The sequence below is a fragment of the Lampris incognitus genome, chromosome 1 (genome assembly GCF_029633865.1).
Source record: "Lampris incognitus isolate fLamInc1 chromosome 1, fLamInc1.hap2, whole genome shotgun sequence".
NCBI classification, from domain to species: Eukaryota; Metazoa; Chordata; class Actinopteri; order Lampriformes; family Lampridae; genus Lampris; species Lampris incognitus.
In genome coordinates, this window is record NC_079211.1 from 96,697,769 (window position 1) to 96,722,502 (window position 24,734).

At 42.5% G+C, this 24,734-nt stretch overlaps 1 protein-coding gene across 1 annotated transcript in view; it reads left to right on the forward strand.

Moving 5' to 3' along the window:
- The window catches only part of ipo11 (importin 11), a 388,461-nt gene that overhangs the window by 85,940 nt on the left and 277,787 nt on the right, over positions 1-24,734 (forward strand). Inside the window, exons 9-14 of the mRNA XM_056273222.1 lie at positions 418-488; positions 2,539-2,731; positions 5,208-5,360; positions 8,539-8,582; positions 16,547-16,637; positions 20,139-20,186. Coding sequence (XP_056129197.1) covers positions 418-488; positions 2,539-2,731; positions 5,208-5,360; positions 8,539-8,582; positions 16,547-16,637; positions 20,139-20,186 — 600 coding nt within the window. The remainder of the gene's footprint in view (positions 1-417; positions 489-2,538; positions 2,732-5,207; positions 5,361-8,538; positions 8,583-16,546; positions 16,638-20,138; positions 20,187-24,734) is intronic.

Genomic DNA, 24,734 nt, shown 5'->3' on the forward strand with positions numbered 1-24,734 from the left:
TTCGGATTTCTTCTGGCAACTAGTCACAAAACTAGAGCATTGGTATAATTAAAATGGAATTGTTTGCACAAATCTATCTCACTGTGTTGAATCGCGTGATATAACACTGCATAAAATTGCATCAAAAATGGTGAAATCGAATCGTATCAAACTTTTTGCTGTTAAAAATGTATCTAGATACGTTTGATTGTTGATCGCTTATCAAGATACAAATCACGTTGATGTCAAATGGTGAGATGTACATCTCTAGCAATTTGTGTTTTAGTTTAAAATTGAATTTGAATGTTTTTGATATTGTTGAATGTTTGATTTTTAATTTCTGGACACAAAACGCGGTGACACAGTAAGACGAATTGCACAGCTTTTTTGTTATTTTGCGCCTGTGGCTGCTAAACTGGCCTTGTGTTGGTTTTCCAGGCCGGCAGGTTGGTCCAGACAGCACTTGCAGAGAGAAGCTGGAGAAGACGATCATACTGTACACTAAAGCGGTGAGTTAACATGCACATGTTGGACCTCATCTATTAAACACTTTTCTTTCAAAATGTTAGCACAGATATTTACACACAAATCACATTTTTTGTGAAAATGAATGTGAGAAATTAACAGTTTAATCCTGTTAAGGATTAAACTGTACTTAGATGGAAACTCACCAGTCTGTTAGTGTTATGTAGTTGCTCTTACAGACATAAATAGAGGCTATTAATCAAAGACTGTTCTTTAATTAGGCTAATTTAAATGGGAAGTAAATGGCTTGGGCTATTTGAGTAGACTACTGAAAGTGTCAACAGATAATTTAAGCTAAATTGCTTGTCTGATTTGGCAGAAAATTATGGTCGTCCCGTTAATTAATATGCAGTAGGGTTTGCATTTGCCTGTTGAAAATAATTATGTACCATAAGAATCAAGGGCCAAATCATTAACATTAATTAGCACTAACAGAATGTTGGACCATAAAGGGGGTAAATGGGCTCCATGCCAACCATTTGAAATGGCTGATCTTGCATTAGTTTAGGATTTACTGCATCGCACATTTAGAGCAGAGGGAGTATTTATGGAGCGGTGCAGTATTTTTCCACTAAAGTATGAAGAATGGCTCACTAGTCTTTATTCATAGGGGCATCCTATACTAATTCTCAGCAGCACTTTAAAAAACAGACCACATGTGATTTTGCTACTGGCACATTCCAAAGGGAAGTAAGTGGTTGTACTGATATATCACAGGCATCCATCAGCCATGTACTCCTTAATTTGCTAAATGCCAGCAGTAGGCCTTTCGCTTATAGTGTAATTTTTCCCTATGATGAACAGGAACACACTACAGTGAAGGACCTTGCCAGCCTACCCAACACTTTGGGTGCCATAGATTATACCCACGTATGAACTAGTACTTAGTCAACTGACACCTTAGCTTATTTCAAAAGGAAAGTGTGTCACTCTATCAAAATTTACATGAACTGCTTTTCCATTTTTAGTCTGAACCATTTTCTCTAATGTTGCTCTCAATTAAAAATTTAGCCTGAAGCCATAAAAACAAACAAACCAAATAAAACAAAACAAAAACCTGTTTGTTTGTTTATTTTTGTGGGTGAATGAAGTATTTGAGATTCTACATCAGGGACAGGCAACATGATCCAGAAAGGGGTCTGTGTGGGTACAGGTCTTAGTTCCAACCAAGCAGTTACACACCCGAGTCTACAAATCCAGGTCCTTAGCAAAGACTGTTGGTTGACTAATAGAATCAGGTGTGTAACTGCTTGGTTGGAACAAAGACCTGCACCCACAGCAGCCCTTTCTGGATCATGTTGCCTGTCCCTGTTCTACATAGTTCAATATAATGTCATTCTCTGAGTCCGGAAATATTTTTTCCCTGTTTTTATCCCTGTCATTCTGCTATCATGTCAGATTAGGGACCTTCCTTCTCTTAAATGGGATTTTAGGGGTTTCACTTTATGGCAGGGGTGGGCAATCTTATCTAGAAAGGGCCAGTGTGGGTGAAGGTTTTTCTTCCAACCAAGCAATTACACACCTGTGTCTCTTAAGTTCCTCAGCAATGACTCTACTGGTTGATTAGTGGGATCAGGTGTGTAACTGCTTGGTTGGAACAAAAATTTCACCCACAATGGCCCTTTCAGGACAAGACTGCCCACCCCTGCTTTATGGTAATAAGCTGTGCCAGTGCACTTTGCAGTAGCAAGCAATTGGTAATTATCAGTGTACTTGCATAAATACAAATAGAATTTCTGCTCGTGATCCATTTGTAAGAGCCCAGTGAAAATAATCACTGAGAATATTTAGTTCTTATATGTATGAAAAACATACACACATAAAACATAACTAGAATTAGTTGTTGAAAACACTAAATGACATGTTTTTATTTACATATGTCTTGAGTTTTTGGTTCCAAATTTGGCAGATCTGGTGTAATGCTTATTGAATATGGCTTCTCTTCTATCTGCCTTTTACAGCTAGAAATCAGTATTTTGCTCTGCGTCTTTCCTCACTTGTCATTTGACTTCTGTGACCACTGCACTTTTGCAGTTGCTGGATTTCCTGGAGTACCATCCATGTGCATTCATCCCACTCATTCAGCGTTCGCTGGAGTTTGCAGTCAGCTACGTGTTTACGCCTGCCGGAGAGGGAGTGACGTTCGAACGATTTATCGTCCAGTGCATGAACCTTATTAAGATGATTGTCAAGAACGATGCCTACAAACCTGCCAAGAACATAGATGGTAGGAATCGGAAAGGGGGGGGGGGAATGAAGTGTTGGGAGTGAATATATGGACATTTTGATATCATTTATTCATTGAAAATTTACTGAACACCCATGCTCATTTCCAGCAGTGCCCCCCTGCATGTTCTGTCAATTTTGTGTAAGTTGCCCAGTGACGTGGTGTTCCACTGTTAGCCAATTAGCACATTGGTTCTCAACCTGGGGGTTGGGACCCCCAAAGGGATCGTGAGATAATTTCCAGGGGTCGCTAGATGTTTATGGAGAAAACAAGCACAAAACTGTCCAGACCCATGGTGCACCTGATGTGAAAAATAGGTGTATTGTCTCTTTAATTGCTGTGCTGTCACAGCATAAAAGGCAGTACGTTCTGTGCTGGCCCTCAGTATGCTTCAAGACTTCTTTGAGAGAGCAACGTTAGAGACCATACAGTACTAAATGTCTGTACGTTTAGTAGATAATAATTATTCTTAGTATCAACATCAGTATGAAGAAAACATTTCAGGCATGGAATGTTACAGAAATCGAACAGAAATCATTGCCACCTTTAAAAACGCATTCAATTTATTGTCATATGACTCACCTGAAGACATACATCAGCAATGACAGCTTCTCTGCAAATAATAGGGATACATTTTAAGCTTCAGTTTGTTAAGAGGACCCTGGGATCCAGTGGTCTTGGTGGCTATTGTGTGTGGAGGAACTATTGTTGAGAAAATTGAAGGGCAGTGAGGACAACAGCAGACTAAATGTCTGCCTTGGGCAGACAGTTTATGAGCGATCAATGTATTTGCATTGGGCTGGGTGTTGTGGGTTAGATGTCACAGTGCTATGGGGGGGGTTGCAAACACTAACTGGATTATTCTGGGGGATCACGTCTCAAAAAGGTTGAGAACCACTGAATTATAGCAGCTAAACTAGAGCTCAAAGGAACCTTGACAAGAGGTTGTGAGGGATACTCATTCATTTTGCAAACTCAATTTTTCTTAGCTGTCTTGTTTGTACCTGTGATCCGGTCAAAAAGTTCTTTAGCTCGAAGGCTACCTCTACCCCAAGTGGTAAATTAGAGGGGAAAACAGATGTCAAGGGACACAAGATAAACAAATACAGGTTTTGCATGTGTAATTCGGAGGCCAACACTAACCATCATTATCCCTTCAGGAGATTGCTGATACTGTTAGCTCTGCCTCAATGTATCTCAAGTAGCAGAGGGCAAAGATAAATGAACACCACCTCACCACAACTCATGTTTATTTCAAGCCACTGGAGGGCCTCCGCTACACAGGTTTTGTTCTGATATGAACAGATTATTTTGAGCATGTTGTCGAAGGTCTCTCTCCGTCGCTCCAAAACTGTTGTTAAAATCAGAATCAGCTGTGTTGACGACAGAGAGAAGATGGCGAAAGTAGTTGTTTTCTGGGGCTCTTGTGCTAATGCCAAGCCTTTTCTCCATAGTGGTAAAAGCCTGCTCTTGCTCCAGAGCTGAAAACCCCCGAAAGTTTGCATAAGTTATTATTCAAGTGCGCTCACCTTTTTTATTGCAAGGTTACGCAGCTAAAGGGCAATTTCAGAGCAAATTTCTGACTTATTTAGTAGTGCCAAGTTGTCAGTCAAACAGACTGACAGGGAGGCTGGAACTATTAGCTGATGCCTCAGTGATGACACAGGTGGGAAGCAGAAGCAGGTATAGCAGAGGTTAAGTGTGGAAACTTGGATAACAGCAGGGTTTGGTGTTATCGATCCATTTTGTTTCATGCTTTTATTTCTTGAAAAAGGTGCTATTTTAAATCTTATTGATTGTGTCAAACATGTTTTTCATTCCTGTCAAACACTACACCGGCTCATTTGACTAATTAGTGTTTATCTCATTAATTGAAGTTGTGTGTGTTCTTGAAATCAGCTGTGTCAGGACAACATTTATGCACATGGCCCTTGACGTTATGTGTTTGTACACAGGATTCTATCAAGAACAAAGATATTTTTCATTTTTCTAGAAAATATTTTTTATTTATTTTATATTTAGCTCCCAAAATAATTTTTTTCTTAGTTTCTGAGGTAAGAGGGATTCTTTTGCATCAAGCTCTATGGCAGTAGTCTCAAATCATGCATGGAGAGCAATGTGTGTGCATGTTTTGATTCCAGCGGAAGGAGGGGACCAATCAGTGTGTCCGGTTAGATTGGTAAGAATGTGTTGATGCATAGCCGGAGCCCACTGTTATACTGTGTAGGATATTTGAAATAATGTATCTACTGGTAAATAGAAATTCTGCCTATCTTGCTATAGGTTCCACTGTACTGTCTGGCGTTGGGTTAAGCTATATTCAACTATAGCTACTAGTACTTAAACTGTATAGCTATTTTGATGTATGGCTTGGTTTGTGGTTTTAGCCTTAATTGTTTCCAAGTCAAGACTGGTGGTGAATGTAAATTTCGCTTAGTCTTGATGTATTTTCTGTCCCTCTCCCTTACTTCACCAGACAGTAAACCAGAGAGTCTGGAAGCTCACAAAATAAAGACGGCATTCTTCACACACACTACGTTGACAGAAATCGGGCGCCGTCTTGTCTCGCACTACTTTCTCCTCACTGAGGAAGAGCTGACAATGTGGGAGGAGGACCCCGAAAGCTTCGGTATGAGACCCTCTACAGATATATGCACAAACGCTCATAAACAAACAGACATATGCACATGATGTAGTGAATATCTGCCAAGCGGCCCCAGCTGTAAGCTGCAGACCAGTGTTTCCTAACAGGCACAATTTTTCATCTTCCTATCAACACTATCAAAGCGCTGTGACGATCTGCAGCAATATGAGGCAGTCCTCAGCAGTATCTCACCCAACTGATTAAACCCTCCATGGAACACGGGCGGCCGGTTCTCACACCAAGACAGACTGAGAGAGCGAGAGGGATAACAGACTTAGACACCAAAATCTTATCTTTTCTTTTCTTCTCCTCTCTGCGGCCCCACCCCTGCTATTGTCTGTTCTTTTTCATAAAAAAAAAAAAAAGAAATTGTCTGGCTCTATGCCTCATCCATTTAACTAAGTCATTAGAGCTACAAATTTGACTGTTGTTGCTGGCTCGGATTTTCTCATTCCCACAGTGCTTATTATTTTTGTTTTTAATAATCAATCTTTTTGTTTAATATTTTACCCCATTTCTGTTTCCCCTTAACTGAAACGCAGTTAAGCCTTTAACATCAACCATAATATTTGTAGACAATTGCCTCATTTACCATTATTGTAGTAAAAATGTGTTCATTTTTTCCTCATATATCTGAACTACATATTTTAGCTGGATTTACAACCAGTTTGGGGCTCAGATTTAATTTGTATTTACATGAGTACGTTGATAAACACCGCCCATTCATTGAAAGGCATATTGGCACAGCTGATTGCCATTGACATCAATAAAATCCTATATAAGGGAAAACTCCTAATATAACAGAAGCGCCGAATGGACTGCAAATGACTAATCTAGATGGGGATTGGTCATCCATCAAGATCAGACAGTAGGCCCTCTCATGTGTGAACAAACGCTATCTGCAAATCTTGTAGGGAGAATTTGTATGTGTGTAGGGAAAACCACCAGTGATGCCAGAAAAATCCTTCCTACAATGTCACGAAATGTTGCTTATGGCACCAAGGATGCTGAGTAGACTTGCAAATTTTGTTCAGGGAGAAGTTGCCTGAGATTCCCGACTGAACAGCTAATTTTTTTTTTTTACTGTTTCGTTTTTCAGCCTGAAAATGCCTTCTCATTAGATGTGTTTTTTTTTTTTTTTTGAGGATAGGATTTGATTTGCCTTAATCAGTGGTCACTGACATTTAGTTTTTCAGTTGACATAAGCTGCGTTACTTTATGCAAGTTTACAGAGAGAGACAGAGACAGAGTGGAAGAGAGTGGGAAAGAGAGAGAAACAGGAAGAGAGAGATGGAGAGAGAGAGAGAGAGAGAGAGGCAGAGAGTGGGAGAGAGAGAGTGGGGGGGGGACCGGAAGAGAGCAAAAGAGCGAATGTGACAGGTGGAGAGAGAGAGAGAGCAAGAGAGAGAGAGAGAGCTAACCAAATTATAACTAAAGAAAAAGGAAAATACATCACTAATTGGAGTGATACTAAACACTCACAAACACAAACTAGAAACATAGTTGGCCCTAAACAGACAGTATACTATGGCAGTATACTATGGCAGACTGCCTAACCCCACAGTAACTGATAAGTATCTGAGAAAGACATTGATGGACTATGTACAGACTGAGTGATCATATTCTGGCAGTAGAGAAGGGCAGACCTGTGCTGTCATTGTGATGAAGGAGCCGTAGAGACAGAGTTACACTTTCTAACAGAATGTCAAAACTACAGAAATGTTAGGGAGAATTTCTTTCCAAAATTTGGGACAAAAAATGCCCCAAATTCTGAAGTGTGTCAGAAAGGGAGAAATTACCCCTCATTTTGTGCAGTGTTGGCTGCTAAATGTCACTTCCTGCCACAACAAAAGAGACAAGCAGTAGGGCATAGACATATAGACATTCATAAATATAACTGTACTTACCATATTATACTTACTGCTACCATGTCCTTTTGTCTCCTTTAACATCTCTTTATTTTATTTTATTATCAGCAGATTTTATTTTATTTGTTGAATAATGGATATTGTGTAGGCACATCTTTTTTTTATTATCATTAGATTAACACCTTGCATTTAAAATTGTACAAATACTAACTTGATAACTTGTATTACTTAGACATATAACATTTCATTTCATTTATTTCATTATCTATTTTATTCTATTAACTAATATTGTTATTCACATTATTTTTGTTAATTTCATTCCTTAACATTTTCTTTCATAATTGTAATTGTGCTTTAGCAACACAGTATAGCTTATTGAAATTGAATTGAGGGAGAGAGAGAAATCCAGACAGTTTCACTACAAGAGGAACCACACTTGAACATACATTGGAATACAACTACTTGGGTATAATCATCACTGCATCTGGGAGGTTTGGCAAATCAATAAATTCCCTCATAAGGCATGCAGGGTCTACTATAGCTTAAGGAAATAGCTAAATAAACTCAATCCCCCCAATTAAAATTTGGCTAAAATTATTCGGTAACATTATTCAACCCATCCTTATGTATGGAAGTGAAGTGTGGTGCCCTGTAATGAACCATTGCCAGACATCTTGGGACACAACCCCCATTGAAAAATTTAATCTACGGTTCAGTAAAGACCCCTGAGTCTGCAATAACGTTTTGAGTTGAGTTGCAGGGAACTGTAGGTCAAGGTCCACAGAACTGGCCCAAACCACCCATGCAGAGTAGAGCTGAGGGAATTCCCACAGTCTCTCCACATGATTAAAAGAGTGATCTAGTTCCAGTTTCACTTGGCACAAGCTGATCCTGAATCCTACCATCACACAGCCTTCATAAGTCACAGCCTCTGCCCAAAGACAAAGAAACCTACCAGCTCAAAAACCAACAACTCAGTCTCTCCAAAACACATCTAAAAACTATTAATAAGGAAAACATCGAGATACATTGAATACCAGCAAAATGAAACAAAATCCAAATCTCTCCCAATTCAGAGATATCACATTTCATGTGGTTGATTTTCCTCCTGTTTTGTGAACTTCTAACATTTAATGTTAAATGTCACATTGCAGTTGTATAGGACCTAATAAAATTGCCGCTGAAGAGAACTCGGTTAAACTCGGTCTGCTGGCACACAAGTGGCAAACATTTTTCTCTTCACAAATGGTCTTTTCATCACATTTCATGTGGCCTAATTTTTTGCTTTTCATCAGCTGTCGAAGAAACTGGTGGTGACTCTTGGAAATACAGTCTGCGGGTGAGTGTATACACATGATTGTATGTGCACACACATGCACACACACACACACACACAATGAATGACGGTTAATCAGAGTATGCAAAATGGCCCATAAAGCATCCTGTTAGATTTATATCAGATATCTTATGACGGACGGATGGTACTTTGCCTGCATATGTAATGTAGAGGCAGCATTACTACTCATTCTAACTGTGTGAATGGCTCGCTTCATAATTTTCCAACCAAGTTTGACAAATCCATCATCTACAGTGTATCCGGAAATTATTCACACCCCTTCACTTTCCCCACATTTTGTTATTTTACAGCCTTATTCCAACATGGATTAAATTCCTTTTTTTCCCCCTCATCAATCTACACACAATACCCCATAATGACAAAGCCAAAAAAGTTTTGTAGAAATTTTTGCAAATTTATTAAAAATAAAAAATTGAAATATTGCATGTACATAAATATTCACACCCTTTACTCAGTACTTGGTTGAGGCACCCTTGGCAGCGATTACAGCCTCAAGTCTTCTTGGGTATGAAGCTACAAGCTTGGCACACCTATATTTGGGGTATTTCTCCCATTCTTTTCTGCAGATCCTCTCAGCTCTGTAAGGTTAGATGGGGAGCGTCGCTGCACAGCTATTTTCCGGTCTTTCCAGAGATGTTCAATGGGGTTCAAGTCTGGGCTCTGGCTGGGCCACTCAAGGACATTCACAGACTTGTCCCGAAGCCACTCCTTCGTTGTCTTGGCTGTGTGCTTAGGGTTGTTGTCATGTTGAAAGGTAAACCTGCGCCCCAGTCTGAGGTCCTGAGCGCTCTGGAGCAGGTTTTCATCAAGGATCTCTCTGTATTTTGCTCCATTCATCTTTCCCTCGATCCTGACTAGTCTCCCAGTTCCTGCCGCTGAAAAACATCCCTACAGCATGATGCTTCCACCACCATGCTTCACTGGAAGGATGGTATTAGCAAGGTGATGAGAGGTGCCTGGTGTCCTCCAGACGTGACGTTTGGCATTCAGGCCAAAGAGTTCAATCTTGGTTTCATCAGACCAGAGAGTCTTGTTTGTCATGGTCTGAGAGTCCTTTAGGTGCTTTCTGGCAAACTCCAAGCAGGCTGTCATGTGCCTTTTACTGAGCAGAGGCTTCCGTCTGGCCACTCTACCATAAAGGCTTGATTGGTGGAGTGCTGCAGAGATGGTTGTCCTTCTGGAAGGTTCTCCCATCTCCACAGAGGAACGCTGGAGCTCTGTCAGAGTGACCATCGGGTTCTTGGTCACCTCCCTACCCAGGCCCTTCTCCTCCGATTGCTCAGTTTGGCTGGGCGACCAGCTCTAGGAAGAGTCCTGGTGAATCCAAACTTCTTCCATTTACGAATGATGGAGACCACTGTGCTCTTCGGGACCTTCAAAGCTGTAGAAATTTTTTTGTACCCTTCCCCAGATCTGTGCCTCGATACAATCTTGTCTCGGAGGTCCACAGACAATTCCTTTGACTTCATGGCTTGGTTTCTGCTCTGACATGCACTGTCAAGAGTGGGACCTTATATAGACAGGTGTGTGCCTTTGCAAATCATGTCCAATCAGTTGAATTTACTACAGATGGATTTCAATCAAGATGTAGAAACATCTCAAGGATGATCAGTGGAAACAGGATGAACCTGAACTCAATTTTGAGTGTCATAGCAAAGGGTGTGAATACTTATGTACATGCAATATTTCAGTTTTTTATTTTTAATAAATTTGCAAAACTTTCTACAAAACCTTTTTGGCTTTGTGATTATGGGGTATTGTGTGAAGACTGATGAGAAAAAAAGGAATTTAATCCATTTTGGAATAAGGCTGTAACATAACAAAATGTGGGGAAAGTGAAGGGGTGTGAATACTTTCCGGATGCACTGTATGTCATTATCACCCAACATAATGAAAGAAAGAGGACCAGCTACACCCTACTGCTCACAGCTAGACAGCCACTCAGAAAAATAAAAGGAGGAATGTCCCTTTCGTTTTGCAGAAAGGTCTACTTAATAATCAAAGAAAGTTGGATCAGTTCATCTGGATACAACGTTTATTGACAGAAACGTTTCATCACTCAACTAAGTGACATCTTCAGTCCAAACTGACTGCAGCTATCCCACCGCTTATAAACAATACAGTTACATAACGACCGAAACCAATGACCAGTTTCCCCATCGACACAATGGACGCTATTGTGGATTTTGTTTTCAGGGCTTTTTTTGTTGTTGTTTGTTTTAATTGCATGGATTTGAGTTCAATATGGAGCTCGATTCTAATAGAAAATATTTTTCATATTATGGTTTTAATGTGTTGGCAAATATTACACAACCACACAACACTTTAAAACAGTTGGTGGTCTGAAGTGCATTAAAGCTGGTGTCTGGTCTGGTTTGTCAGGATTGGCCAATCTCTAGCCATTGTGAAGATTTTGGGTCTCCAGATAAGCTCTCTTCACCATTTCAAGTCTTCCCTTCGCTTTTCTGTTTTTCATTCTCTTCTTCTTGCTCTGATAAGCTTCTTTTTGTTGTTGTTGCTAAATCCCTGTCTGCTTCTTTTCATTATTCTGCTTCAGATTAGGGATGCAATAATTTTAGCTTTTGATGGTATGATTGTAGTCTGAGGAAAAATCACAGTTTCATGATTATTTTGCATTTTATTTCACAACACTACATATGTGTTGCGTTGTATTGAATATGGAAGTGGTGTTGGTGGGCAAGTAGGGGGCAGTCTTCCCTCTGGTCCTAATAAGAGTAGCGAATAGTATCAAATCCCAGTGCTTCAGTGCGGTGATGGGGCACTGTGCTGCAGGAGATGCCGTCCTTCGTAATGAGACGTTAAACTGAGGCCCTGACTCACTGTGGTCATTAAAGATCCCATGGCACTTATTTCAAAGAGTAGGGGGTTCCTCGGTGTCCTGGCAAAATTCCCAACCTGGCTCTCTCCATCTGGCTACCTAATCATCCCCCTGTGTAATTGCCTCAATGGTTTCTCCCTGTCCACCTCAAGCTGATGAGTGGTTTGCATTCTGGTGCAAAATGGCTGCCGTGCATCACCCAGGTGGGTGCTACACATTGGTGGTGGTTGAAGTGAGTTACCCCCTTCAATGTGAAGCACTTTGGGTGTCTTGAAAAGTGCAATATGAATGTAATGATTTTTATTATTATTATATTATTATTATATGTATAAAATCACATGAGCTTTCTTTAATTAGAGGTTTTATTGTACTTTTTTCCTGCAATATTTTTTCGTTGGCTTTTGTTTTTTACAGTTGCTGTTGTTCGAAATGATACATCCATCCATCCATCCATTATCCACCCGCTTATCCTGCTTTCAGGGTTGCGGGGATGCTGGAGCCTATCCCAGCAGTCATTGGGCGGCAGGCGGGTAGACCCCCAGAACAGATCGCCAGGCCATCACAGGGCCAACACACAAACATACACACACACACACCTGGGGACAATTTAGTATGGCCGATTCACCTGACCTACATGTCGTTGGACTGTGGGAGGAAACCAGAGCACCCAGAGGAAACCCACACAGACACGGGGAGAACATGCAAACTCCCCGAAAAGGATGACCTGGGACGACCCCCAAGGTTGGACTACCCCTGGGCTCGAACCCAGGACCTTCTTGCTGTGAGGTTACTGCACTAACCACTGTGCCACCGTGCCGTGAAAATAAATAACAGTGAAAATAGATAAAAAGTCTATATCTTTTTAGAATTAAATATAAGCTACATACTAGCTATGTATTTCCCTTCTGAACAAACCCAGGATTTAATGTCTGCAGGACCTCTGTCTGCATAAGGGCCCTTTTCACAAATTACCAAAATTTATTTACAGTCCTTTCAGTTCATATTATTGTGCAGAAATGTGAGCATGCTGACATTTTCAGTGCTCAGTCTTGACCGCTGAGCCTTCATGGATGTAGGGCACCCCTCTCAATTCAAACACAAATGTGCACAAATGACAGCATGTGCCACGTGGCATTTTAAGCTGGTGCACCACTGGTGTCACTTTGTTTTAGTTTCGTCTGCAGTCTGGAGGTTGCACCGGCAATTGTATTTTAATTACTGTGCAACCGTTGTTCACAGTACAAGCACGAAACCATTCGGACCCACCGCACGCACATGCTGCGCGTGTAGGTGAGCGCATCCTACTAAACGTCCCTCTCAGGTCATTTATAAGTGAGTGAGTGAGTGACCACAATTTGTGAAGCATAGCCCTTGGTGGCAGTAGCATGCATGCTGTGGGAAAAATAATGTATGGTACATTATTTACATAATGACTGAAAGCAACAATCGGTTTTGTATGAAGTCATGATGCCACTGTATAGTTTATAAGGGTGGGGATACCTGCAGTCAGTTGAAACTGAAGAGGTCAGTTAGATGAGTGATGAAATGTTTTTCTCAATAAACGTTGTGTGCAGATCAACTGATTCAACTTTCTGTGATTTCCTTACCTGGATTATTGAGCATGCATAAAGACATTTTGATTCATTTCAGCAAGGATTGCCTTAAACTTGTACGTGAGTATGAGCGAACAGCGCTTAGGATGGCAGACTAGCACTACGAAAAGCATTTGAGATTCGGCCTCAGGTGCAGACAGAGTGGGATTACACCTAAGAGCCTGCAAATGAAATCTTTGGTCAAGGGCCACCAAGCTAAGAAGATCCTCCAGAAGGCACAGAGCCAGCTGTTGAATGAACGGGTGAGACGAACTAATTTTAACATCAGCGCTTTGAAAGCCAAAGAGGAGCAGGTCCAACAGTCTTGCATCATATCTAGATGAGACCACTTTCCAACACGTGATTGAGTTCATGGAGAAGGCTCATCTAGTGCGACCCGGAAAGTCAAAAACCAAGCAGCAAAAGAAGTTCGACCTACTTGCTGCACACCAGAGACATCGTCAGACAACGGACGGCGCCCTCAATGGCAGACCGAGATGGACGCCAGACACACCTGATGATGTGGACAAGTGGGTGAAGAATCTGTCCGACAGACAACTCACCCAGGCAGAGACAGACATCCTTTCTCAGGGGCTGAATGTTGCTATCACGCCGACGGAAAGCCCGCGAGTGGAACGGATCACAGCCACGGAATCAGTGATTAAAAAAACAAAACAAACATCACAGGCCTGGAAGCGGAGCAACTGTGGACGAAAGTTTCAGTCTGCCTCAGCAATGTGAAGGTGCTACCATCCAACGTCAGTAGAGACGAGAGGAGTGCTCTCATGACTCTCAGTAAGGACAATAACATCATCACCCTCCGGCAGACAAAAGCAGATGCACTGTTGTATTAAACCAGACAGACTATCATGAGAAAGTTACGACGCTTCTTAGCAACATGAATACTTATGAGCCCCTGAAACAAGATCCAGGCAGTGGTTAAAAGAAAAAGTTGATAGATTGTCTGAAGCTGTTAGAACAGGACAATGCTATTGACAGAATATTGTACCACAGATCATACCCGGGGAAGCTACATGTGGTCTGTATGGTTTACCTAAGATACATAAACAGGATGTGCCTTTACAGCCTGTTGTTTGTATGATTAACTCAGTGACCTATAACATCTCTTAAGTTCCTTGCATCTATTCTCAACCCTTTGGTAGGCCGTAATGAACATCACATTCAGAATACACATTCAGATTTTGTGGATAAGGTGAGGGACATTCTTACGGAGAGGGATGAAACGATTCCCTTATGATGTTATGTCTCTCTTCATGTGCATTCCTGTTGATGAAGCAGTGGAGGTAGTCCATGTAAAATTACAGGACGACCCCACCCTTAGCAGTAGGACCACCCTTAACACTGACCAAGTGTGTCTGCTCCTGAAGTTGTCTTCAGTCCACGTCCTTCACATACAGTGGACAGTGCTACAGGCAGAAGCATGGGTGTGTGATGGGTTCCCCAGTCTCACTTATATAGTGGCCAACTGGTATATGGAGGAAGTGGAAAAGAGAGTTCTGATATCCTATCCAGGGACACCACCTAGTCATTGGTTCACATTTGCGGACGACACCTGGGTTAAAATGAAATCTCAGGACGTACCACATTTGGCGGCATGGTGGCACAGTGGTTAGCGCGGTCGCTTCACAGCAAGAAGGTCCTGGGTTTGAGCCCCATGGTAGTCCAACCTTGGGGGTCATCCGGGGTCGTCCTCTGTGTGGAGTTTGCATGTTCTCCCCGTGTCTGCGTGGGTTTCCTCCAGGGGCTCCGGTTTTCTCCCACAGTCCAAATACATGTAGGTCAGGTGAATTGGCAATACTAAATTGTCCTTAGGACAATTGTCCTTAGAGACTGTGTGTGAAAAATGACAGGTTAGCCTTCTTAGACTGAAATTGTAATTGGTGACGGGGGACATTTGATTGTTAATGTTAATCGTAAACCAAAAGATACTGATCAGTACTTAAGGTTTGACTCTCATCATCCACTGGAGCACAAACGGGGAGTCATCAGGACAGTGTACCGCCGAGCTAACAATGTCCCCACCGACACAGCGGCCCGGGAAGGGGAGAAATCCCACATTAAACAGGCCCTAGTTAAGTGTGGTTATCCTAACTGGGCATTTGTCAAAGCCAGGAAAACGCCCACACTGTGCACCAGCCAGTTGAAGAGGGAGAAGGACAACAGCTTCCTAAGCGTAAATCAGTGGTGATTCCATATGTGGTGGTAGTGTCAGAACAGATGAGACACATTTTCCAAACATCAGGTCTAAGTTGCTTTCAGACCCCAAAACATGCTGCGCCAGAAATTGGTCCACCCCAAGGATCGGGTCCCCCAGCACAGAGCAATATAGTATACGCTTTTTAAGTGCCGGGAGGATTGCCGTGACTTTATACATTGGGGAAAGAAAACCGATACTGACCAAGAGGATGGCACAACACAGAAGAGCTAACACGTCAGGCCAGGACGCCACAGTCTACACCCATCTACAGGCCAGTGGCCACTCTTTCAAAGATGAGGATGTGCACATCCTTGATAGGGAGGAACGCTGGTTTGAATGGGGAGTCAAAGAGGCCATCTATGTTAAGAGGGAATGACCGTCCCTGAACCGGGGGGGGGGGGGGGGCTAACAGTACATCTTTCGCCATCTTATAATGCTGTGATTGTAACCATTGCCCAATCCTCTGTGAATAGTACACATGGCCATTGTGATTCTTGTTAATGGTCATGGCAATTTGCATATGAAACTGATCATTGGTTTTGGTGGTTATGCAGCGCCACTGTATTGTTTATAAGGGTGGGGATACCTGCAGTCAGTTTAGACTGAAGAGGTCACTTAGATGAGTGATCAAACATTGTGTCCAGATGAACTCATTCAACTTTCTGTGACATCAGTTGTTAACCTCAAAATATATATCAGCTGGTGTGTAGCTGTGGACATACTGGCAGTTCTTATACAAATTCTCAAATAGTAAATTTCAAAGTGGTGAAAGAAATTCTCAGTAGCTCATTAAAAGCAGACAGTATTGTGGGTGGGACTGTGTGATGACTGTTTTAACAGGGTACGCCACTCAGTTGGGTACTTAACTGGTTTATGTATTTGTGTGCATGACATACGCAGGAGTGCTTTGGATTTTGAGCTTAGCACATTTTTTTCCAGTCACCTCTCTGTTTTATTTGATATAGATTTATTTGCACTGTCCCACCTGAAAACTAATGGAATCCTACAGCAGGGTTGACTGCCAGGTTTCCTTTTGGAGAAGAAGCATACAAACGCACACAGTCACAGATCCCCTGCCAATACCACATTGACTTTTTGTAAAATTGAGTGCTCTGAGTTGTGTTTTGCCAGTTAATGGGATTCTGCCTCTATATGCATTTGTGCGTGCGTGCCTGTTATTCTTTTTGTATATGTCTTAATTTTATTTTCCCTTTGCATTTGTTCCCCCCTGCTAACACCTTTTTGTCCCCCACCATCTTTCTTTTCTCTCTTTCCATCCCCTTTTCCCCCTCTTTAGCCTTGTACAGAGGTATTGTTCCTGGACATCTTCCACAACTACAGCCAGACCCTGACACCGGTGCTGCTGGAGATGGTTCAGAACCTTCAAGGTCAGTCAACTTGCCATGTTCAACATTTTCTGTAAAACGAAACCTACCAGCATTGTCTTTTTCAAAGTTTTTATCCCCCACAGAGGAAATAAAACAACTTTTGATACGTATTTCTCAAGAGTTGTTTTTACCTTGGGTGTCCAGGTAGCGTAGCGGTCTGTTCTGTTGCCTACCAACACGGGGATCCTGGTTCGAATCCCCTTGTTGCCTGCGGCTTGGTTGGGCATCCCTATAGACACGATTGGCTGTGTCTGCGGGTGGGAAGCCGGATGTGGATATGTGTCTTTGTCGCTGCACTGGCACCTCCTCTGGTCGGTTGGGGTGCCTGTTGGGGGGGGGACTGGGGGGGAATAGCTTGATCCTCCCACGTGCTGTGTCCCCCTGGTGAAACTCCTCACTGTCAGGTGAAAAGAAGGGGCTGGCGACTCCACATGTATCGGAGGAGGCATGTGGTAGTCTGCAGCCCTCCCTGGATCGGCAGAGGGGGTGGAGCAGCTACCAGGACGGCTTCGAAGAGTGGGGTAATTGGCCAGATACAGTTGGGGAGAAAAACGGGGAACACCCCTCCAAAAAAAGTTGTTTTTACCCACTGATAAGCACAAACAACTTGGTTGATGTTTCACACCATTGCCCCTAAGCTCAAGAACACATTTCACTATCACATTGTAGCAGAGATCCATGGAGACCCCAGTACACTACCCTGTTATAGAACACACTGTGTAACACTCATACTCCTGTATGTACTCACCCCTGCTGCCTCCAGCATGCCAGCCTCTCTTAAAATGCTATACGTGTAACATTCAAGTTCAGCTTTATTGTCATGTGTAGAATACAGGGAAATTCGTGTGCTCTGGCTCTCTGTGCCTTAACACAAAGGACACACAATCCCATCCATCCATCCATTATCCAAACTGCTTATCCTGCTCTCAGGGTCGCGGGAATGCTAGAGCCTATCCCTGCAGTCATTGAGCGGCAGGCGGGGAGACACCCTGGACAGGCTGCCAGTCCATCACAGCCCCCCCCCCCACACACACACACACACACCTAGGGACAATTTAGTACGGCCGATTCACCTGACCTGCATGTCTTCGGACTGTGGGAGGAAACTGGAAGCCTAAAATATGTTCAATTTGTGTAAATTAACTTTACAGAAAACTAAAAGAAAACAAATACATTAATGCAGAAATACACATTTCTCCCTAAAAAAGATAAAACGTATTAAAAAATACACACCGTTGCTGTTGTCTCTGCATGCAATGCTGAAACTCACTGGGGGAAAATGGCGGACGGTGTGGACAGCGGGAGAAAGCAAATCAGAGGCACCGTCATCTTTCAAGTCGAAAGTTGAGGCCCACTTCGGCTTTTGCAATACTGATGGGATAAACAAAATCAATAAAGACTGTGATATGCAAGAACTATCTCGTGAAAGTTAAGCACACGGGCAACACCACGAACATGCATAGCCACCTTGTTAGTCATCATCCTGATCCTGATCTCGTGGTGGAGAAAACGGCTAACATGACCACAACTGGAAGTCAGCCTACAATAAATACTATGTTTAAAGCAAAGCTTCCTTTTACATCCCTGAGGGCTATCAGTATTACTAAGGCTTTTGCTGGGTTTATTTGCAAGGTCCTTTGCCCATACAGTGTAGTCAAAAATGAAGGTTTTGGCCGAATGCTTCAAAAACTGGAACCAAGGGTCCACGGTGGTGTAGCGGTCTAGGTATCGGCTTTGTGTCGATGCAGTTGCCCACTGGGGACCGGGGTTCGCGCCCCGGTCTCGCCAGATCCGACTATGGCCAGACTCGATGAAGCAGCAATAACTGGCAACACTGTCTTCGGGAGGGGGGTGGAGTCAGCTTGTGGTCGTCACATGAATGCGTCTCTGTGTGTCGGAAAAAGCAGTGGTTCAGCCTGGATTCGCCTCGCCGAGGCGACCCCTTCGAGACTGCCGGCTGGAGAGATGCAGTTGGCGAACGCATGAAGTATGAGGGTGGGTGTTTGAACTAAAATAGGCATCGATTGGCGACTAAATTGGGAGAAAAAGGGAAAAATCAGAAATAAATTTGAAAAAAAAAAGTAATAACACAACGATGTAATGTAATATGAGCGTGTCAGCTGTTCAGCAACCTGACTGCCTGTGGAAAGAAACTATTACTGAGCCGGGTGGTGTGTGATTTGATACTCCTGTAACGTCTTTTAGATGGAAAGAGCGAGAACAGAACATGACCAGGGTGGCTGGTGTCTTTAATGATGTTTTGGCCTTTCCTTTTGCAGCGAGCGGTACAAATATTATGAAGTTGCGGTAGTACCGCCCATGACTTTATCTGCTGTCTTTACAGTCCTTTGAAGCAGTGTGCAGCCCTGAGCAGTCAGGTTGCCAAACCACACTGTGATACAGCCTGTCAAGACGCTGTCCATGGTGCTGCGATAAAGTTCACAAGCGTTTTGGTACTCATACCAAATCTCTATTTAGACTCCTCAGAAAATAGTCTCTGTTGTGCCTTCTTGAGGATGCAGTTGGTGTTGAGAGACCATGTAAGGCTGTCTATGTTTGTAAACTGAGAAATCTAAAATTGTCCACTATTTCAACAGATGACCCATTAATGGAAATAAGAATGTGATTTCCTATGCTCTTTCTAAAGTCAACAAAGATTTATTTTGTCTTGACATTTAGAGAGAGGTTGTTATCATGGCACCATATGGTTAAGTCTTCCACTTCCCTCCTGTTGGCCCTCACTTTGGTGTCATCTGCGAATTTAATGACACCACAGTGATTGGACTAATGAGCGACAGTGATGAGAGGGCCAGTGGGAGGAAAGTGGAAGATTTAACCATGTACATGCAATGTCAGTCTTTGACGGCAGCCTCCAGTCCCTGATGATAACTTCTATTTCCACCCATTTACACACTCACTCATTTACTCTTTCTTTCTCTCTCACACTCACTCATACTATCTCACTCTTTTTTCTCTCGCTCGTACACACATAAGACACACTTACCCTGCCTTTGAACTCCCAGTCATGTTGCTGTGTGCTTTTTGCGTTGTTGCCAAATTAGTGATAGCAGTGCTCAAAGAGGGAGAAATACATGGTTTGCTCCCAGCCTGTGTACACTGACATAGTGGAAGTGCGTATTGTTGGAGTGAGGTGCACAAAAGATTGGATAATTCCATAGTCAACAAGAGACCTGTATCGATTTTGAGCCATAGCGCACTATAATGAGGACTAATAGAGAGGGAAGGGAAGCGCAGGGGAATGACAGATACAAGGCAGTGATATACACCTTTTGTTCTTGTGTATCTGATGACATTTTTAACTAGAGGGTAATTCTTTGTGTTTAGAATGATTTGCTCTGTCCATAAAACTATTCCAATCCAGTTTTGTCAAAAAAGAAAAAAAGAAAAATCTTTGCAGTTTTTACAAAGGTTTCAATCAATTGCATTTCTTCCACATCTGCTGTAATATTGATTTTAATTACTGTTTATGTGCATTTGCAGGCCCAACCAGTGTGGAGGACCCAGTTCAGTTACTTATGAAGGATGCAGGTGAGTTAAAGACAGTGAGATTACCCTTATATTCTAATCAGTTTCATTATCTGGTTAGCAGGATGCTTTACATAACATGCCTGGATGCACAAAAATCCAACTGCTATTGGCTCCAAAAGGCAATATTAAGACTTAGAAAAGAATATTATCAAGAAGTAATGCAGATACGTCATTCTAATAAATCCGTCCACAGGAGGAAAACATGCATAAAAGCCTTTTTGAGGCCAAGTGAGAACATGTTTTTATCTCAATATCTGTGTAAGACCTGCTCTCAAAAAGCCATATTTGATTAACAAGTGCAGCCAGAGCCAAGCCTTCTCTTGTCATGTTACATTACCTCACTCCAACCATTCCCCTCATTCCTACTCATTTTTGTATTTATAGCTGTCTGGCAGGTCAGGGCTACCTCACTGTCTGGTGGAGGTCTTCGCTTTGACAGCTAAATCATGGGCTTGTGATAGCCTGCTAAGTTCTCAGCTGTCTCCTGCCTGTGTTGGTAAAACAGCAGAGCACTGGATGAGTCAATACAAAAATTCTTGTCAGAAACCATTTTCCGTACATCTACATTTTTATACAACTGCCCATTACTCCATCCCCTCCTTTCTAGAAAGCTGTAACAGAGATTGGAATAGGCATACTGTAACACATACTTGTGTCTCTAAACTTGCTGCAAAATCTTTCCCTAAGTTCCTAGGTTGTTGGAGGCAGGGCAGAGTGCCGCTTGAATTCACTCATTAGAAGGCCTGCAGTCTAATTCTGTGATTCCTTCACTGACTTAACCCAGAACTCAGACTGCAGACCCCTTAGTATTCAGTAAATCCTGTTCTCTCCAGTCTAGCTATGACAGCGAACAAGAGCAAGAGAGCTTCAGAGTGCATTTGTTGTTCAGTAGTTTCCCAAGTTTCTGAATTCTTTAAATTTTTTATGGGGATGCCTATGGGATTTTAATATTGTTATTTGAACTTTACAGTCTTCATTGCTTTAGCTTTTTAGATAAAAATCCACGCTACAGCAAAAAGACCATCCATCTTGTCTCAATCTGTCTACCCATCCATTTTCAGGGGTGTCAAACTCCAGGCCTTGAGGGCCGCAGTGTCTGCAGGTATTTGTTGCAACCGTGCACTACACCACCTGATTTAACTAATTAGCTCACCTCCTGGATCAAGGAGGGGAAGGAACTAGTTTAATCAGGTGGTGTAGTGCATGGTTGCAACAAATACCTGCAGACACTGCGGCCCTCGAGGCCTGGAGTTTGACACCCCTGAGTTAAATGAAAGAGAATGTGTATGAAAAGTGCCCCACAGCTCTGTGTTGGACAATCCCCTGAAAGTGAAAGTACAGCTTTATTTCTTGACTTTTGTTCCCTCCCTTTCTCTCTCCTCTGTGCCTTGCTTTCCTTCTTTCTCGTTCTGTCTTTCACAGACCCCCATATGTCTTTCGGGCCCTCTACCCTTGCATGTTTTTTCCTCTGTCCTGATCTTGTCGTTGCCACCAGTGAACTCAGCTCTACTGCCTTCTATTCAGTTTTCTTGGTGTGCTGTCCAGCTTGCTTTCACTCCAAAAGTCTGCTCTCTACCTCATTTCACAGCTCTTCTCTCTGTCCCCCTCTGTCCCTATCCTCTTCAGCTGTCTCTCACTTCCGCCTTTTTATTCGCGGTATAACGGTTTCGTTTTTTACCCCATAACCGTTCGATACAGGCATCAGGTCACAGATATAATGCAATATTTCGGGGTGCAGGGCTATAAAGGGGGGTGTGGTGGCGAGGCTAATACACATAACTTTGGGTGGACACTATAAATAGTTTGCACTGTGAAGTTGTTATAGTCCAGTAGATGGCGGTAATGCGACATTTACGGATAACAACCTCCGTAAAACAACACAGAAGAAGGCCAATTAATAAACACGAAACTGTCCTGACCCACGGCGCGCCCGACACGAGTTGCAAGCACGTCCTACTAAATGTCTGTACTTAAACGTCCCTCACAGGTCATCTATGAGTGAGTGAGTGAGTGAGTGAACACAATTTGTGACGCATAGCCCATGGCAGCAGTTGTGCGCGTGATGTGGGGGAAAAGTGGTATTCTCACAGCTGCATCCCCGATTGCAAAGCAAGCCCACACCAGTCACTGAAAGGATTGCAGGACTAGAAGTGTCATTCTTGCAGAGATGTTCAGGGGTTTGTTTGTTTTTGTTTTTTTTAATTCTCAGGGAGTTGGCAGACTTGCCATTTTTGTGCAGAGGGGCAATTTTGAGAAAATCTGTTGAAAGCAATAAATGTTGTTACCGTAAAATTTACAACATGTTGCGGTGTCACTTTGAGTGCTTCCACTCTAAAAGTGACTTGGTCCTTATTCAGTTTTTTCGGTAAATGTCACACACTGGAGTTACAGTTCTTTATTAATTACAGACAATGTTTGAAATGGATAAATTCTTTGCAAGGAAAGGATGGGAGAGTGTGTTTATGTGGCTGCATGTTGGTGTGTGTGTGTGTGTGTGTGGGGGGGGGTGGCTTGAAAATATTTTTATCTACAAAAGGGGGGCCCTGCAGAAAACGTTTAGGAGCCACTGCCTTAATGGATCGCAAAACCACACAAGAATTGTCTTTGTAAATTGATTTAAGATGTTTTTGCACACTTTTTTTAACCCCCCCCCCCTTTCTCCTCAATTTTACCTGGCCAGTCACCCCACTCTTTGAGCCGTCCCAGTTGCTGTTCCACTCCCTCTGCCGATCCGGGGAGGACTGCAGGCTACCACATGCTTCCTCCGATACATGTGGAGTCACCTGCAGCTTATTTTCACCTGACAGGAGTTTTCCCAGGGGGACGTAGCGCGTGGGAGAATCACGTCATTCCCCGCCAGCCTCCCCCCCCGAACAGGCGCCCCGACTGACCAAAGGAGGCGACAGTGCAGCGACCCATACCCACATATGGCTTCCAACCTGCAGATACGGCCAGTTGTGTCTGTAGGGGCACCCGACCAAGCCGGAAGGAACACAGGGATTCGAACTGGTGATCCCCGTGTTGGTAGGCAACGAAATAGACCGATGCGCTACCTGGGTTTTTGCACACTTCTGGCTCGGCTGTAGCCTGAAGACGATATCAGTTTTTGTTTTATGGCTGTGTGTGGGAAAATAGACTAATTTCCGGCACCTTCTTTACATACAAAACAATGTGGACACATTGCTAACATGGTAGTGAAAGCAGCAATGAATTAAAAGCAACAGTAGTGATTTGAATTGCAATAAATTGAATTGCTTAAATTGCCTATGAATAAATAAATGTCAAGGCAACCAAATAGGATATTAAAAGGATTTGCTAATTTTTTAATTGTATTTTATTTGATGTAAAAGTTAATTGTATTCATTTTAATTTGATTCAGCATTTGATATGATAGCTTTTTATTGTCAGCCATTTTATTTTATATTTATTTAATCAATTCAGTGTTTAATTTATTACTTTTGTTACCTCCATCCCTTATTCAAGCACATCTGATTCTTAGTGTGTTCGATTATTACTCGTCTTTTTTTATGCATTGTTGCATAACAACTTAAAGCTGCATTAAGAGCTATTTCCGATATTAACAGTGAATTAAATGATTGTTCTGCCAACTGAGAATAAACATGGCACAGTCAACAGTTTTTCTTAAACAGAGACAGGGTTTGCCTCCACTTTTAGCTCCTTGTTTACATTATTCGAATCTGCTGTGGTGACCCCTAACGGGAGCAGCTGAAAGTAGTAGTAGTAGTATTAGTATTAGTAGTAGGCCTGAAGACGACACCTCTCCTGCAGCTAGTTATAGCTGGGGTAGGCAGTTTTTTTATTTCGTCATTGGGCAAAAATCCCATGATAACCTTTCAGCATATTGTAATTCGAGTGGTGTGAGAGAAAACTAGACTTCTGCACCTCCTCTTGACTCTGTTTCCAGGCTTTAACTAACCTAGCCTGGGATTGACGATTTTAGCCAATCACGGGTCATTTCTGAGAGACTGTGTTCCTATTGGCTGTTCTACAAATGCAGATGGAGCTGTATGTGATCAATTCGCACCTGCCCTGCACTGCCATCTCATTTGGTTGTAACCCTTAAAAATCAATAAGACCAACTCGAAATGGCTGCTTCACATTAGCAATATTAGTGAAACTAATAGATTTGCTGAAAAAACACATTTTTACATGGATAGATTATTAACTATGATACAAGTTTCACGAGTCTCACTTTTACATTTCCTGGTTGTAAGGGGTTGAAGAATGAGGCGGAAGTCATTTGGTGGGATGGGCTTTGCGGAGTGATACGAGGCAGCAGAGAGAGGCGTAAGGATTTGCTTGGAATGTTCAGTGTTATCTACTGCAGCTTTAACTGTGGATAAACCATAAGTCAAGACGGTGGTCAAGGATGAAGCTCATAGAGAGGAGAGGAAGGGTGCTCATGTGGTGGATAAACCATCCACCATTATGTGGTGTTGACTCTGTGTGATGAACTGTACAGGCGACATTTTCACATTACAGGGTGTCATTTGATTCACTGTCATTATCTAAAATATTGCCTCATGC